Raw genomic sequence first — 17,612 nt, forward strand, 5'->3', positions numbered from 1 at the left:
AATCCTCCTACCTCTGCTTGGATTAAAGGCATACACAACCATGCCTGGTTAATGTTTTTGTGGTGTTTTTTCAAGGTAGGGTCTTGCTCTAGCCCAGACTGACCTGGAATTCACTATGTAGTCTCGGGGTATCCTTGAACTCACAGCAATCCTCCTACCTCCACCTCCTGAGTGCTGGGATTAAAGACATGTGCCACCATGCCCAGTGTGTAAATATTTTTAAAATAATTTTTTATTTATATTTATTTATTTGCAAGCGGGGGGGGGGGAGATGACAGAGAGTGGGCACACCAGGGCCTAGAGCCACTGCAAATGAACTCCACACACGTGTCCCTTGTGCATCTGGCTTACTGGGTCCTGGGGAATGGAACCTGGGTCCTTTGGCTTCACAGGCAAACACCCTAACCAATAAACCATCTCACCAGCCCTCTAGCTAAATATTTTTATGTATTATGAGAGAAGGAGGAAGACAGAATGGGTACACCCAGGTCTCTAACCACTGTAAGTGAACTCTAGATGCATGTGCTACCATATGCATCTGCCTTTCGTGGGTATGAGGAGTCAATCCTGAGTCCTTAGGCTTTGTAAGCAAGCACCTTAACCACTAAACCATATCTCCAGTCCTGAGTCCCATGTTTCTTGCTGCTTTCCCAACCACACTTTCCTGGTTCTGAGCTTCCTGCCATGTCCATCCTATGGTAAAGGACTTGGGGATGTCAGAAAACACCTTCACTTGCCCCACTCTCAGTCACATTTCTGTGGCCAACTATGACCTGTCTTCCCCAGCAGAGAGGCATTTCTCACCATCTCCCACAACATGGTTTCACAGAATACATGTGTGCTATTCCTTTAGACCATCTGTCTATTCTGAAGGGTGCCAGGATTTCTCTATATGCTTTGTTTCTGTATTCTGACACAATTAGAATGAACAAATTTTTCTTTTCCCCATTGTTTTAGAGATATATTTTAAATCTAAGGACTTATATCTTTTTCCACTTCTGGAAAATTACCAGCCATGTTCTCCTCATGTGCATGCAGCTTGAATATTCTTTCCCACTTCTAGTCTATTCTGTGCTTGGTGTCTGATCCAACTATAAAGATATGAAACCTGTCTGGACATTTCTGGTCATCCAAATGTGTTCACTTTTTAAAATTTTTTTAATTTTTATTTATTTATTTATTTGAGAGTGACAGACAGAAAGAGGCAGATAAGAGAGAGAATGGGCATGCCAAGGCCTCCAGCCACTGTAAACAAACTCCAGATGTGTGCGCCCCCTCGTGCATCTGGCTAATGTGGGTCCTGGGGAATAGAGCCTCGAACCAGGGTCCTTAGGCTTCATAGGTAAGTGCTTAGCCTCTAAGCCATCTCTCCAGCCCCAAACATGTTAATTTTTAAGTCTCTAGTGTGTTTTCTTATGAAGGAGGGTCTCACACTGATGATGAGCCTCACACAGATTTTTCTAGTAGATTTCTTCATGTGCAAGCATCTCAGGGAAGTCAACCTGTCACAAGCTGCTTCGCTCTTCATCCCTGGCCCCATATTGACCCTGCCTGTCTCCCTTGGTCCCAGATGGTCCTATCTAGGTTTCTCAGGGAAGGGTGGTAGCCTAAATATCAGCAATAGGGATACATAAATCCCTGTAAGACTACCACACATGTAGTCACTAGGGCAGTGGCAGCTGTTTGGGTCACCCAAGAAGTGGCTGTAACCATGTCTTGTGGGCCACAGAAGTCGTCAGTTTCTGAGTGTCACTCACTAGTAAGACCCCTATCCCTAGATCACACCATTAGTGTACTCAGTATGGGCCTGCTGAAACTCCAGGGCTCCAGTCTCCAGCTCAGGAGGCTCATGGCCAGCTCCACTCATTACTTCACAAGGCCCTCTATGTCAAGCACAACAGCTTTAGTCTCAGTGTCGGGGTCAACAACACCTCCTTGGTTTTCTTTTCACATTTTCTCTTCTACTCCTGTGTGCTGAGGGTATTAGTGTAAACTTGCTATGATACTTTGCACCTTGTATTTTACTTTAAAAAATAAGAACAAGGGCTAGAGTGATGGCTTAGCGATTAAGGCATTTTCCTGCAAAGGCAAAGGATCCAGGTTTGACTCTTCAGGACCCATGTAAGCCACATGCACAAGAGGGCACATGCATCTGGAGTTCGTTTGCAATGGCTAGAGGCCCTGGCACGCACATACTCAACTCACTCTCTCTCGCTCTCTCCACCTCTTTCTCTATCAAATAAATAAATAAACTTTAAAAAATAAGAACAAAGCTGGGTGTGGTGGTACATACTTTAATCCCAGAACTCAGGAGGCTAAGGTAGGTCACCCTAAGACTACATAGTAAATTCCAGGTAAGTCTGGGCTAGAGGGAGACCCTACCTCAAAACAAAAAAACAAATAAGAGGGCCACGTGTGGTGGCACATGCCTTTAATCCTAGCACCTGGGAGATCTAGGTAGGAAGATTGCTGAGAGTTTATGGCCACCCTGAGAATACAGAGTGAATTCCAGGTCAGCCTGAGCTAGAACAAGACGCTACCTCAAAACAACAACAACAAAGAAAGCCCAAATAAATAGGAACAAAACAATTACCTCATAGACAAGGATTTGTAAAAATGTTTGACACTGTCAAAGACACAGAGCCGAGTGACAAGGCTGCCCATGACCACTTCCTGTTGCTCTGGTCTTACTACACAAAGCAATGACATAGGGATATCAACATACCAGATGAAACTAAGCCAAGTGCCATAACCTGATATTCCTACCTTGCTAAAGCAACTTATTTTTGTAGGAAAATTTGTACAAATGTGTCACAATTAAAGTAACAGTGATACCAGCCTCTTCAACAAGCTACTTCCAGTACACTGTGCAGTGTAGACCAGTTTCTTCTGATCTTGGCCCAGTTTCTTTCAGGATCTCAAACTATGTTAAGTGTTTCTCTCTTTAAATAAATAATATACATATATGTATGTATTGATTTATTTGAGAGACACACAGAGAGAGAAAGAATATGAATGGGTGCACCACAGATTCTAGCCACTGCATACAAACTCCACATACATGTGCCACCATTTGCATCTGGCATATGTGGGTTCTGGAAAACTGAACCTTGGCCCTTAGGTTTCGAAGGCAAGTGCCCTAACCGCTAAACCATCTTTCCAGCCCTTAAGTGTTTCTCTTAATCCAGCAGAGAACTGGAGGCACTGAGCTCACAGGCAGGCCAGGCCCTTGATGAGCAGAGTCCACACCTGCAACATCTAGCCAGTCCTGAGGACAAGGAAGACTTGTAATTTCCCCTCAAGGTTCCCCAATTGTGAATTTCTCACACATGAGAATTAACTACACAAATACTTAGAACATGCTGTCACCTACCTTCTTTATCGCCTCGGGCACTGCCCGTGAGGAACCTGGACACCAGGGGTGTGCTTGATAAGGACAAACAAGTAGAAATGAAGACACTCTGAGTGGGTCTAATCTGCAGAAAGTGACCCCACAATAAGCCAAAAGCAATCATCAACAGTGTCATGTAACATGGTCCTTGTAAAGATATCTTCCACACCTTGAAGAGAACACATATTTATGCACATCTCAGTGACAGCAGCCTATCACTGGACTATAATCAGAGCTCACAAGTTTACTGAGAGATGATTTTTTTTTTTTTAATACATTTACTGGGTTGGAGAGATGACTCAGTGGTTAAAAGTGCTTGCTTGCAAAGCCTGACAGCCTGGATTCAATTCCCTAGTACCCATGTAAGGCCACATGCACAAAGTGGCACATGTATCTGGAGTTTGGTGTGCCCATACTCACTGTCTCTCTCAAATAAATAAATATACTCAAAAAGAATACAAGTACAACAGGAACTTTTGCCACTGCTAACAAACTCCAGATACATGCACCATTTTATGTGTCTGACTTTCTATGGGTACTAGGGAATCAAACTTGGACCACCAAGCCATCTCTCCAGTCCAAGACCTGATCTTTTGGGAAGCAGCTCAGCCATATACACAGCCACTATGGACACAACACTCATTCATTTCAGGCTTTTAAATAAAACACATGCACAGGGGCTGGAGAGATGGCTTAGCAGTTAAGGCAGTTGTCTGCAAAGCAAAAGGATCTCGGTTCGATTCTCCAGGACCCATGTAAGCCAGATGTACAAGGGGGTGCATGCATCTGGAGTTCATTTGCAGTGGCTCGAGGCCCTGGTGTGCCCATTTTTTTTTCTCTCTCTCCCCCTTCCTCTCTCTCAAATAAATAAATTATTTTAAAAAAACATATACAATGTACAGTCATTTCTCAGTGTCTGGGGTATTGGTTGAAAATGCCTTACCAGATACAAAAATCCTTCTATGGCCAGGCATGGTGGCTTACTTCTTCAATGCTAGCACCCAGAAGGCTGAGGTAGGAAGACTGCCATGACTTTGAGGCAGAGTGAGTTCCAGGTCAATGTGGGCTACAATAAGATCCTTTCTCAAAAACAAACAACAACAACAACAAAAACCAAAAACTGGCTAGAGGAATGGTTTAGCCAGTTTAAGCACTTGCCTATGAAGCCTAAGGACCCAGGTTTGATTCTCCAGTATCCATGTAAGCCAGATGCACAAGTTGGCACATGTGCCTAGAGTTCACTTACAGTGGCTAGAGGCCCTGATGTGCCCATTCTCTCCCTCCCTCTCTCAAAAATAAATATTAAAAAAATTCTTCCATGTGCAAATTCTTCTATAAGAAATGTGTTGTATTTATGTACACTCTCCTACAGAGTCTAAATCATCACTAGATGACTTATATGTCTTAATATAAGGAAATGCTATGCAAATAGTTTGCATATTTGATTAAAGAATTAATAAAAGGAAAAAGGGCTGGAGAAATGGCTTAGCAATTAAGGCACTTGCCTGTGAAACCTAAAGACCCAAGTTTGATTCCCCTGGACCTACATAAACCAGATGCACAATCTAGCACATGTTTCTGGAGTTCGTTTACAGTGGCTGGAGACCCTGGCACACCCATTCCCTCTCTCTGAAACTTAAGACCCATGTTCAATCTCTCTCCAGATCTCACAGAAGCCAGACACATCAAGGTGAGGCAAGCGCAAGGTCACACAAGCCCACTAGGTGGCACAAGCATCTGGAGTTTGAGTACAGTGGCTGAGGCCCTGATGTGCCAATTCTCTCTCTCAAAAAATTTAAAAATAAATTTTAAAAAAGGAAAGGAAACACTTTTTGTGTTCAGATGGAATGTTTTCTAAATATGTTTGATCTACAGTTGGCTGAATCCACAGATACAGAATCTATATGTGGAGCACTAAGTATAGGTCATTTACATATGTGACCTGTCCCCTCTACACATATGTGTGTACATACATACAAACAAACTTGAATCCTCAGAACAACTCCTAGAAACAGATTCCCCTTCTCATTTTTAAATGGAGACACAGACACAGAGGTTAAGTAACCTGTATACTCACATGGACAAGGAGTGTCAGAGCCTGGAATTAAGGCCCAGGCAGTGTGACTCCACAGACAAGTATTTATTAAAATATTCAATATGCACTTAGCACTGTGACAAACACAACAGACACATAGAAGTGTTGCAGTCAAGTCACACTGCTAGCAAAAATCACCTGACCAGGGGCTGGAGAGATGGCTCAGTGGTTAAGTGCTTGCCTGTGAAACCTAAGGACCCGGTTTGAGGCTTGATTCCCCAGAACCCACGTAAGCCAGATGCACAAGGTGGTGCATGCATCTGGAGTTCATTTGCAGTGGCTAGAGGCCCTGGCGTGCCCATTCTCTCTCTTTCTCTCTCTCTCTCTCTCTCTCTCTCTGCCTCTTTCTCTATCACTCTCAAATAAGTATATAAAAATAAACAAAAACAATTTTTTTTAATCACCTGACCAAAAGTAGCTTTTTGGGAAAAAAAAAGGTGTGGGGGGGATTATTTTGGTTTACAGATTTCAGGGGAAGCTCCACGATGGCAGGGGAAAACAATGGAGAGGGTAGACATCACCTCCTGGGCCATGTAAGGTGGACAACTGGAACAGGAGAGTGTGTCAAGGGGAAACTGGCTAAAATACTCATAAGCCCACCCCCAACAATACACTAGCTCCAGGAGGTGTTAATTTTCAAATCGCCATCAGCCAGGAACCTAGCATTCAGAACACCTAAGTACGGTGACACCTGAATCAAGCCACCACAGAAGTTAAACCCTAGAGCTTTTCTTAAGCTGAATAAACATGACAGGAAGTAGGCTTATATACACATGAGGACTGCATACCAACAACCTGACACATCCTATTCTGTCTGGCGTACTTGTTCATTGGTCTTCTCCCTGCTGTATGCTATAAATCAAGGCCAAAGTTTCATAAATACCAGTCCCTGGGCTGGAGAGATGGCTTAGTGGTTCAGGTGCTTGTCTGCAAAGCCTAAGGACCTTGTTTCAATCCCCCCAGTTCCTATAAGCCAGATGCACATGGTGGTACACGCACCTGAAGTATATTTGGAGCGGTTAGAGGCCCTGGCACACCCATCTTCTCTCTCTCTCAAATAATTAAAAAAATAAAATACCAGTCCCCTTGTTCTAGGCTGTCTACTGAAAGTGAAGGAGTGCCCAAGGATATGAGCAGGTGTAGAGCAGTGAGGTAGAGGCCCACAGAGGCTTTGCACAGCGATAGTTTGTGTGATTTCCCCACTCCTGTTCTAGACTTGGGATAACAATTTTAGTCTTATTCTTCAGGAACTGGGAAGGTGGGGAGGTGATGCAGTCAGGTTCACATTGCTGGTAGAAATCACCCGACCAAGAGCAGCTTGTGGGGAAAAAAGGGTTTACTTTGGCTTACAGACTTGAGGGGAAGCTCCACGATGGCAGGAAAAATGATGGCATGAGCAGAGAGTGGACATCACCCCCTGGCCAACATAAGGCAGACAATAGCAACAGGAGAGTGTGCCAAACACTGGCAAGGGGACACTAGCTATAACACCCGTAAGCCCGCCCCCAACAATACGCTCCCTCCATGAGGCATTAATTCTCAAATTTCCATCAGCTGGGAACTTAGCATTCAGAACACCTAAGTTTATTGGGGACACCTGAATCAAACTACCACAGGAGATTATCCTAACCTGTTTGTTGGGATTTTTTACTGCAGCTTGAGTGAGCACTCACCCAGTCTCCCTTTCATGACCAGTGCCAACCTGCTGTGCTAATTCAGAAGAAAAGGTATCAGAGTCTTTCAATCACCAAGCCAGGCCACACCCTCGGAGCATCAGAGAGATTGATAACAGGTTACTACGTCTAAGTTCTACTCACTATCCTCTACCAGGTGGTTTGAACTGAGTTAGGGTCATGCTCTCCTGACACAAGGGTAGAGAGGCTCATATCCACAGAAGCTGATTCTAGTGTTCTCTACTTCCTGTGCATGGCAATCACAAGGGTATTCTAAAGCTAACTCCCATTTTTCTTCTGAATATTCTTGCCACAACAAGCGGAAGTGCCAGGCATGTTCCGTGCAGGCACTCTAGAGGTCAAGCCAGCTTCTAGGGAGCAGTTGTACCTATGAGCAGGGTTAGCCCTTCTTTAGCATCTTGCTATCTCTGGAGTTTAGGCTTGCTTCTATTACTAACTCTCTATAGCTCTCTAGTTTACACATCTTGAGAAACAATGAGACTAAATGAATTCTGGGGTCATCACCAGGGTGGATCTTCTCTGGCCTCAGCATCTAGCATCTCCTGCAGCTGAGTGAGTGCTCACCCAGCCTCCCACACATGGCCAGTGCCAACCTGGGGTGTGTAAAGTTAGATCAAAAGTGACTCAGGGAATGTCTTGGGAACAGGCAGGATCAGTCAGAAGCTTCCCACTGGTGTGAGACCCAGGAAACCTTTGAAATGTAACCCACAGACCACCCACAATTTGGACCTACAGTCAGCTCAATCCCCAAGTGATCCCTGTACAAGTTAAGAAACTCAACATGGAAAACTTTTAATCCTCTAGCATTTCAAAGCCAGCTTCACAGGCTATCTGGAGTTTGTGTCTTCCTTTCCCAAGACACATCCTTCTGAAAACAAAAGAAAAGACACAGGGTAGGGCTGCTAAGGGACTGAACACTACAAGTATTCAGCAAGGACCTTCTTGAAGACCAATAATAATAATATTAAAAAAAAAACTAACTGTGGGGGGCTGAAGACATGGCTTAGCAGTTAAGGTGCTTGCCTGCAAACCCAAAGGACCTCGGTTTGATTCCCCAGGACCCACATAAGTCATATGCACACAAGGTGGAGCATGCATCTGGAGTTTACTTGCACTGGCTGCAGGGCCTGTGTGCCCATATTCATTCTCATTCTCTTTCCTTTCTCAAATAAATAAATAAAAATATAAAAAAGTAAAAAAAGAAAAACTAACTGGTTCCCCATGAATCATGATCTATTCACATAGAGGTAGAAACTGATTAACTATTAAAATAAAAAAAGTAGCTGGACATGTTTAATCCCAGCACTCGGGAGGCAGAGGTAGAATAGAAGGATCTCCGTGAGTTCAGGGCCACCCTGAAACTACATAGTGAATTCCAAGTCAGCCTGGGCTAGAGTAAGACTTTACCTCAAAAAACCAAAAAATAAAAAATAAAAAAATTAAGAGCTAGGCATGGTGGCGCATACCTTTAATCCCAGCACTCGGGAGGCAGAGGCAGGAGGATTGCTGTGAGCTCAAAGGCCAGCCTGAGACTACATAATGAACTGCAGGTCAGCCTGGGCTAGAGCGAGACCCTATATTGGGGAAAAAAAAATTAAGGACCTGAGAATATGGCTCAGTAGTAAAGTGCTGAACTAGATGTGTGAAACCTTGGGTTCAACTGCCAGTACTGAAAAGAATATGCTGGCCAAACAATCACCATTAACAATAATTTACTTTTTGACAGGCTGGGGAAATAACTTAGCAGTTAAAGGTGTCTACTTGCAAAGTACGCTGGCCAGGTGTTCAATTCCCAAGCTACCTATGTAAAAGCCAGACTAGCATTTGCTGGCAGTGGCAAAAGACCCTAGCCCACCCATATGCATACACACACACACACACACACACACACACACACACACACAAAATAAATAAGTAAAATTTAACTCACTGCGATCCTCCTACCTCTGCCTCCCGAGTGCAGGGATTAAAGGCGTGCACCACCATGCCCAGCTTAAATTTAATATATTTTTTTAATTTAATATTTTTTAAAAGAATGATTTCAGGCTGAAGAGATAGATTGCTTAGCAGTTAAGGTGTTTGCCTGCAAAGCCAAAGGACCTTGGTTTGACTCCACAAAACTCACATAAGCCAGATGCACAAGGTGGCGCATGTGCATGGAGTTCGTGTGCAGTGGCTAGAGGCTCTGGTATGCCCATTCTCTCTCTCTCTCTCAAATAAATAAATAACAAAATATTAAAAAAATATATATATAAACCAGGCATGGTGGTGCACACCTTTAATTCCAGGACTCGGGAGGCAGAGGTAGAAGGATCGTCGTGAGTTTGAGGCCACCCTGAGAATACATAATGAATTCTAGGTCAGCCTGGGCTAGAGCAAGACCCCACCTCGAAAAGCAAAATAAATAAATAATAAATAAGCCAAGCATGGCAGCACATGCTTTTAATCCCGGCACTTGGGAGGCAAAGGTAGGATCGCTGTGAATTCAAGGCCACCCTGAGACTACAGAGTGAATTCCAGGTCAGCAGGGCTAGAGTGAGACCCTGCCTCAAAAAACAAAAAAACCAGCCAAGCGTGGTGGCGCACGCCTTTAATCCCAGCACTCGGGAGGCAGAGGTAGGAGGATCACTGAGAGCTCGAGCCCACCCTGAGACTACAGAGTGAATTTCAGGTCAGCCTGAGCCAGAGTGAGACCCTACCTTGAAAAACAAAACAAAACAAAAATAAATAAATAAATTTTAATAAATAAATAAAAGAATGATTTTCAAATTTCTAGGCATGATGATGCACACCTTTGGTCCCAGCACTCAGGAGGCTGAGGTAGGATGACTGCTGTAAAGGCAAGGCTAGCCTGGAGTTACAGAGTGAGTTCCAGGTCAGCCTGGGCTAAAGTGAGACCCTGCCTCAAAAAAATAAACACTGAAATGTTCAAAGACAGGCAGGTGCACCTGAAGCAGTAAAGCAGAAGGAGGATTGCCATGAATTCAATGCCAGTTTGGGTTACAAAGCCAGACCTTGTTTCAAAACAAATCAAAGAACAGTTTAAGTCATGCTCAAAGAAGGATGGTGAGGGACTGGAGAGATGACTTGGCAGACAAGGAGACTGCCAGCAAAGCCAAAGGAATCAAAGGTTTGATTCCCCAGTACCCACGTAAAGCTAGAGGCACAAGGTGGCACATGCAGCTGGAGTTCATTTGCCAAGGCTAGAAGCCCTGGCAACACATTCTATCAACACTCCCCTCTCAAATAAATAACTAAATAAAATGTATTTTTTAAAAAGTGCAAGGGGGGGGGCTAGAGAGATTGCTCAGCAGTTCAGGCGCTTGCCTGCAAGCCTAACCATTGTGTTCAATTCCCCAGTATCCACATAAAGCCAGATGTGCATCTGGAGTTCATTTGCAGTGACTGGAGGCCTTGACACACCCATTCTGTTTGCCTATCTCTGCTTGCAAATAAATAAATAAAAATATTTAAAAGCTATTTGAGGGAAAATGAATAAAATACTATTTCAGGGAAAATATTCTTTAAAGAAAGAAGGAGCCAGGCACAGTGGCGCACACCTTTAGTCCCAGCATTTGGGAGGCAGAGATAGGAGGACTGACATGAGGTCAAGGCCACCCTGAGACTCCATAGTGAATTCTGGGTCAGCCTGGGCTAGAGTGAGACCCTAGCTCGAAAAAAAAAAAAGAAGGAGAATGAGGAAGATGGAAGCTCCCAGCGGGTCCAAGAACCCAGACTTGACATTCAGCAGGACAGACAAACAGGACATAAAGATGCATTTTCCTCCAAATTGGTCACTGAGAACTTCTTCCATGTTCCAGTGTCTTCAGCTCTTTCTAACTGACCCTCTAGGGATTCAGAGTCCTGAGAAGGCTTCTAGCAATTTTTACTAGTTCAGAAAACCCTATGAGATGTTTTCTACCATACATAAGCCACCTACCCAGAGGAGCCTTATAGATAAGGAGTGTTTACCCTCTTTACTTCAGGCTTCCCTGAAGCCTCCCAGTAATTATACCCGAGTAACAAAAAAGGAAGATATACAGAGCACTGGATATGATGTGCTAAGAAGATAGCAATCTGCATTCCAAACCATGAATGGAATCAGTAATATGATGTATTCTTGGCAATGAAACTGCAAAAGCAGGGCACAAGTTGAGGTCTAGAGCTGCCAGTTGGCAGGGACAAGGGAACAGACGTTACCTAGCTACCAAATGAGGACCCCACAAGGACTCAAGGAAATGTGACCCCAAGACCAGCATTCTTTCCTCTCATCAGGGGCATATTGGCCACAATCATCCACAATTCACTTACTACCAAAGCAAAAGTCCTTCCCTCTGGTCCTGAGTGTAGATCACCACAAGCAAGCTCCCTGCAGGCATCACCATCAACACCTACCCCACATTTAGCACTTAAAATGATTGTGCTAGTTTGTTATATGTATCAGATTATGTTCTATAACATCATTTTATCACCAAACCTTGAATACACAGCAGGAAAAATAACACAAACACTTAATTATGAAAACCAGGAGAGGGCTGGAGAGATGGCTCCATGGTTAAGGTACTTGCCTACAAAGCCTAACAACCTTGGTTTAATTCCCTACTACCCATGTAAAGCCAGATGTACAAAGGGAGGAATATATCTGGAGTTCATTTGCAGTCGTTAGAGGCCCTGGCATACCCATTCATATTCATCTATTCATTCTATCTCTGTCTCTCCCCCTCTCCTTGCAAATAAATAAATGAAACATTTTAAAAAAATGTTTTTAAAAATGCCAAAGATACTCAATGGAGAAAAGACAGCCTCTTCAGCAAATGGTGTTGGGAAAACTGGATATATATCTGCAGAAGGATGAAAATAGATTCTTCTCTCTCGCCATGCACAAGAATTAAGTCCAAATGGATTAAAGACCTTAACATCAGACCTGAAACTCTGAAACTGCTAGAGGAAAAAGTAGGGGAAACCCTTCAACATATTGGTCTTGGCAAAGACTTTCTGAATACAACCCCAATTGCTCAGGCAATAAAACCACAGATTAATCACTGGGACCTCATGAAATTACAAACATTTTGCACTGCAAAGGACACAGTGAAAAAAGCAAAGCAGCAACCTACAGAATGGGAAAGAATCTTCGCCAGCTATATATCTGATAGAGGATTAATATCTAGGATATACAAAGAACTCAAAAAGTTAAATAATAAGGAATCAAACAAGTCAATAAAAAAATGGGCTATGGAGCTAAATAGAGCATTCTCAAAGGAAGAAATACGAATGGCACATAAGCATCTAAAAAAATGTTCTAGCCGGGCGTGGTGGCGCACACCTTTAAAATATTTTTTATTTCTTTTTATTTATTTGAGAGCGACAGACAGATAGATAAAGAGGCAGAGAGAGAGAAAGAATGGGCGCGCCAGGGCCTTCAGCCACTGCAAATGAACTCCAGACGCGTGTGCCCTCTTATGCATCTGGCTAATGTGGGTCCTGGGGAATCGAGCCTCGAACCGGGTCCTCAGGCTTCACAGGCAAGTGCTTAACCGCTAAGCCATCTCTCCAGCCCTGGCGCACGCCTTTAATCCCAGCCCTCGGGAGGCAGAGGTAGGAGGATCACCATGAGTTCGAGGCCACCCTGAGACTCCATAGTAAATTCCAGGTCAGCCTGGGCTAGAGTGAGACCCTACCTCGGGAAAAAGAAAAGAAAAGAAAAAAAAATTGTAAAAAAATGTTCTATGTCACTAGTCATCAGGGAAATGCAGTTTAAAACTACATTGAGATTCCATCTCACTCCTGTCACATTGGCCACCATCATGAAAACAAATGATCATAAATGTTGGCGGGGATGTGGAAAAAGAGGAACCCTTCTACAGTACTGGTGGGAATGCAATCTGGTCCAGCCATTGTGGAAATCAGTGTGGAGATTCCTAAAACAGCTAAAGATTGATCTACCATATGACCCAGCTATAGCACTCCTAGGCATATATCCAAAGGACTCATCTCATTTCCTTAGAAGTACGTGCTCAACCATGTTTGTTTTTTGCTGTTCAATTTACAATAGCTGGGAAATGGAACCAGCCTTGATGTCCCTCAACCGATGAGTGGATAATGAAGATGTGGCACATTTATACAATGGAGTTCTACTCAGCGGTAAAGAAAAATGAAGTTATGCAATTTTCAAAAAAATGGATGGACCTGGAAAGGATTATACTAAGTGAGGTAATCCAGGCCCAGAAAGCCAAGTGCCACGTTTTCTCTCATATGTGGATCCTAGCTACAGATGATTGGGCTTCTGTGTGAGAAGGAAAATACTTAGTAGCAGAGGCAAGTTAAAAAGGAGATACAGGGCTGGAGAGATGGCTTAGTGGTTAAGCGCTTGCCTGTGAAGCCTAAGGACCCCGGTTCAAGGCTCGGTTCCCCAGGTCCCACGTTAGCCAGATGCACAAGGGGGCGCACGCGTCTGGAGTTCGTTTGCAGAGGCTGGAAGCCCTGGCGCGCCCATTCTCTCTCTCTGCCTCTATCTGTCTTTCTCTCTGTGCCTGTCACTCTCAAATAAATAAATAAATAAATAAATAAATAAATAAATAAATAAATAATTTTTAAAAAAGGAGATATAAAGGAATGGAGGAGGGTATTTAATAGGTTGATATTGTATATATGTAAGTACAATGATTGAGATGGGGAGGTAATATAATGGAGAATGGAATTTCAAAGGGGAAATTGGGGGGGGGAGGGAATTACCATGGGATTTTTTTTTTTTATAATCATGGAAAATGTTAATAAAAATTAAAAAAAAAAAAAAAAACAGAAGAAACGCTGGGCATGGTGGCACACACCTTTAATCCCAGAACTTGGGAGGCAGAGGTAGGAAGATTGCCATGAGTTCGAGGCCACCCTGAGACTACAGAGTGATTTTCAGGTCAGCCTGAACTAGAGTGAGACCCTACCTCAAAAAAGCAAAAAAACAAAAACAAAAGCAAAAAAACCCTTAAATTTCCCAAGTTCTACTATATACATGGTGTCCAAAACTGATGTCCAAAGAAGGCTCAAGCCCCTTCTAAAGGAGGTCTTGTTGCTAGTTATAGGAAACAGAATTTTCCCCACCTTGCTTACTATGAATCATTGTTTGCGCTAACTAACCCCAATTATTAAAAAAAAAAAAAAAGATGATGGAATGGGGAGATGGCTTAGTGGGTTAAGGCATTTGCCTAATGACCCTGGCTTGATTGCCCAGCACACATATAAAGCCAGATGCACAAGGTGGCACATTCATTTGGAGTTTCTTTGCAGCGGCTTGAAGCTCTGCATGCCAATTCTCTCCCTCCCTCTCTCTCTCTCTCTCCTTGCAAACAAAACCAAAAAATGCTGGGGGTGACAGTGCATGCCTTTAATCCCAGCACTCAGGAGGCAGAGGTAGGAAGATCACCGAGAGTTTAAAGCCACACTGAGATTACATAGTGAATTCCAGGTCAGTCTGGGATAGAGTAAGACCCTAACTCAAAAAAACAAACACTAACAATAAATAAAAAACAGATGAGCCCATTGGGTTAGAAAGTGGAGGCAGCACATTTCCACACAGTCTGCCCAACATAGCATCTGACTATACTACCCTAATGAAGCTAGACATCCCAGAGATCCCCTCCACCAAGGCCTGCCTCTCTTCCTCATATCACACTCCTCAAGAGAATGCACAGAAATAGGACTGCTTTTCTTTAGGACCTAGAAAAGTAATCAATTCTCTTTAAGCTGAATTTAAAAGTTAGCATATGAGGGTTGTCTTATCAAACACACAAGACAATTAAGAACACCTCATGAGGGGCTGGAGAGATGGCTCAGCGGTTAAGGCATTTACCTGCAAAGCCTAAGGACCCAGGTTTGATTCCCCAGTACCCATGTAAGCCAGATGCACAAGGTGGTACATGCATATGGAATTCATTTGCAATGGCTGGAGGCCCTGGTATGCCCATTTTCTCTCTCTATCTGCCTCACTCTTAAGTGAGTGAGTAAATAAATAAATAAAATTAAAAAATAGAAAGACCACCTCATGAGGAAGCTCATCTTGAGCAGTTCCTGAGCAGTGAAATTGGACAAAACAGAGCTGGCAATAGAAAGGAAGTGAGAAAAGAAAGGTGCTAGAAACAATAGGTGAACAAAGGCAGAAAGAGTGTGAACACAACACAAAACGTGAAAAAAAGTTAATTCTTCCCTATTAAAAAAACAAAGCAGAAGCCAGGCGTGGTGGCGCACGCCTTTAATCCCAGCACTCGGGAGGCAAAGGTAGGAGGATCGCCGTGAGTTCGAGGCCACCCTGAGACTACATAGTGAATTCCAGGTCAGCCTGAGCCAAAGTGAGACCCTACCTCAAAAAACAAAAAAAAAAAAAACAAAAAAAAAAAAAAGCAGGACTGGAGAGATGGCTTAGTGGTTAAGGCACTTGCCTGTGAAGTCTAAGGACCCAGGTTCGATTCTCTAGTACCCACATAAACCAGATGCACAAGGTAGGGCATATGTCTGGAGTTTGTAGTGGCCAGAGGCCCTAGCACATCCATCTTTCCTTTCTCGCTTCTTTCTCTCAAATAACTAAATAAAATATTTTTTAAGCAAAGCAAACAAACAACAACAACAAAAAAAAAAAACAGATAGCCAGACACAGTGGGGCAAGCACGTAAACCCAGCACTCAGGAGGCATGGACAAGAAGATTGCCCCAAGTTCAAGGCCAGCCTGGGTTACACAGTGAGTAAACAAGTTCAGCCACCGCACATCCAAGATTATGCCTCAAAAAAAAAAAACAAAAAAAAACAGCAGATCCAGCCAGGCATGGTGGTGAATGCCTTTAATCCCAGTAGTCGGGAAGCAAAGATAGGAAGATCACCTGTGAGAGTTCAAGCCCACCGAAACTACATAGTGAATTTCAGGTCAGCCTTGGCTAAAGCAAGACCCTACCTCAGGAAGGAATAAAATAAAAAGCAGATACTCTTATTTGGGAAGAGAGAAAAAAGGGTGTCACTGTAGCTATATTTGGTACAGTTATTTCCTTGTGCTTCTCCTTGCTTCCTTGGGTTGCTATCCATGTGATATGTTTGTTTTGGTTTACTGTTTGTTCGTTTTGTTCTTTGAGGCAAGTTCTTTCTAGCCCAGGCTGACCTGGAACTCACAGAAAACCTACCTCTGCCTCCCAAGTGCTGGGATTAAAAACATGCACCACTATGCCCAGCTAAATGCTTGTTTTTTATTGGGTCTCCAGCCCAAGCTGGTCTTGAACTTGGAACCTTGCAGTCTGTTTCCCAAGTAGTTGGGATTACAGGTGTGTGCCACTGCACACAGCTTCATTTCTTTCTAGGTTTAGTGCTATCAAACTTTTCCTGTTTCTATACTCCAATATTTGAGTGGCTATAGAACATTCCATTAGGCAGTATGTTACTGTTTAACCATCAGGCATTCAATTACTTCCATACTTTCTTAAACATGTTACCACTCTTTTGTGGATAACTTCTTTTAAACTTGTTTGGCTTATTCCGTTGATAAGAGACCCTAAGAGAACTGCAGGATCAAGGCTCCTAAGGCAAACTAGAAGCCTGCTCTTCAGAAAGGGCTGATACTGTCCACCTCACTAATTAGCAATCACTAATTCCACATCGGTGGCCCATCTTACATGCAAGCAGAAACTGTACCACATTTTGAGCTGGGGGAATGGCTTAGCTGTTAAGGCATTTGCCTGCAAAGCCAAAGGACCCAGGTTTAATTCCCCAGGACCCACATAAGCCAGATGCACAAGGGGGTGCACACATCTGGAATTCATCTTCAGTGGCTGGAGGCCCTGGCATGCCCATTGTCTCTCTCTCTCTCCCTTTCTCTGTCAAGTAAATAAATTAAAAATAAAATATTTTTTTAAAAATTTTAGAAAGAAATGGTACCACACTTTAATTTCCTTTAATTCTTTTTTCTTTTTACTTTAAACAGTATTTTGTTTGGTTGGTTTTAATGTTTTAAGTAGGATCTCATGGTAACTTGAGCTGGTCCTGAACTCAGCTAAGGCTGGCCTTTAATTCCTGTTCTTCTTCTCCCACCTTCCAAGTGTTTAAGTTACTGGTATGCACCACCACAATCACTCCCAACAACATTCATTTCATTACCCAATGCCTTTAATCAGCTATTTTCTTCATTTTTGAGGTATCTGTTGAAAAATAGAATTGCAACATAAGTGAGGTGTGGTTAAAAAAAGCTCTAATTCACAATCATCTTAGGAATTTTCTTCTAAGGAAACGCACAGAATATTCAATCTCAAATAGTTTCACACTTTCCTGGAGGGTCCCATATATTAAAGTTCAAACATTACTCTCAGATCTTTTCTTTTAGCTACGTGAAAGAACTGCATTGACTGAATTTTTCAAATTTATTTTCTAAAAATATCAAACTAAGGGGATTAGGGAGCTAGAATTG

General features: G+C 43.1%; 1 protein-coding gene across 5 annotated transcripts in view; it reads right to left on the bottom strand.

The window, feature by feature from the left end:
* Tmco3 (transmembrane and coiled-coil domains 3) overlaps positions 1-17,612 on the bottom strand; it is a 59,112-nt gene that overhangs the window by 18,290 nt on the left and 23,210 nt on the right. For all 5 annotated transcript variants that reach the window (XM_045145268.1, XM_004663422.2, XM_045145269.1 and 2 more), the window contains one exon: positions 3,374-3,560. In XM_045145268.1, coding sequence (XP_045001203.1) covers positions 3,374-3,560 — 187 coding nt within the window. The remainder of the gene's footprint in view (positions 1-3,373; positions 3,561-17,612) is intronic.

Source organism: Jaculus jaculus, chromosome 3 (assembly GCF_020740685.1).
Source record: "Jaculus jaculus isolate mJacJac1 chromosome 3, mJacJac1.mat.Y.cur, whole genome shotgun sequence".
NCBI classification, from domain to species: Eukaryota; Metazoa; Chordata; class Mammalia; order Rodentia; family Dipodidae; genus Jaculus; species Jaculus jaculus.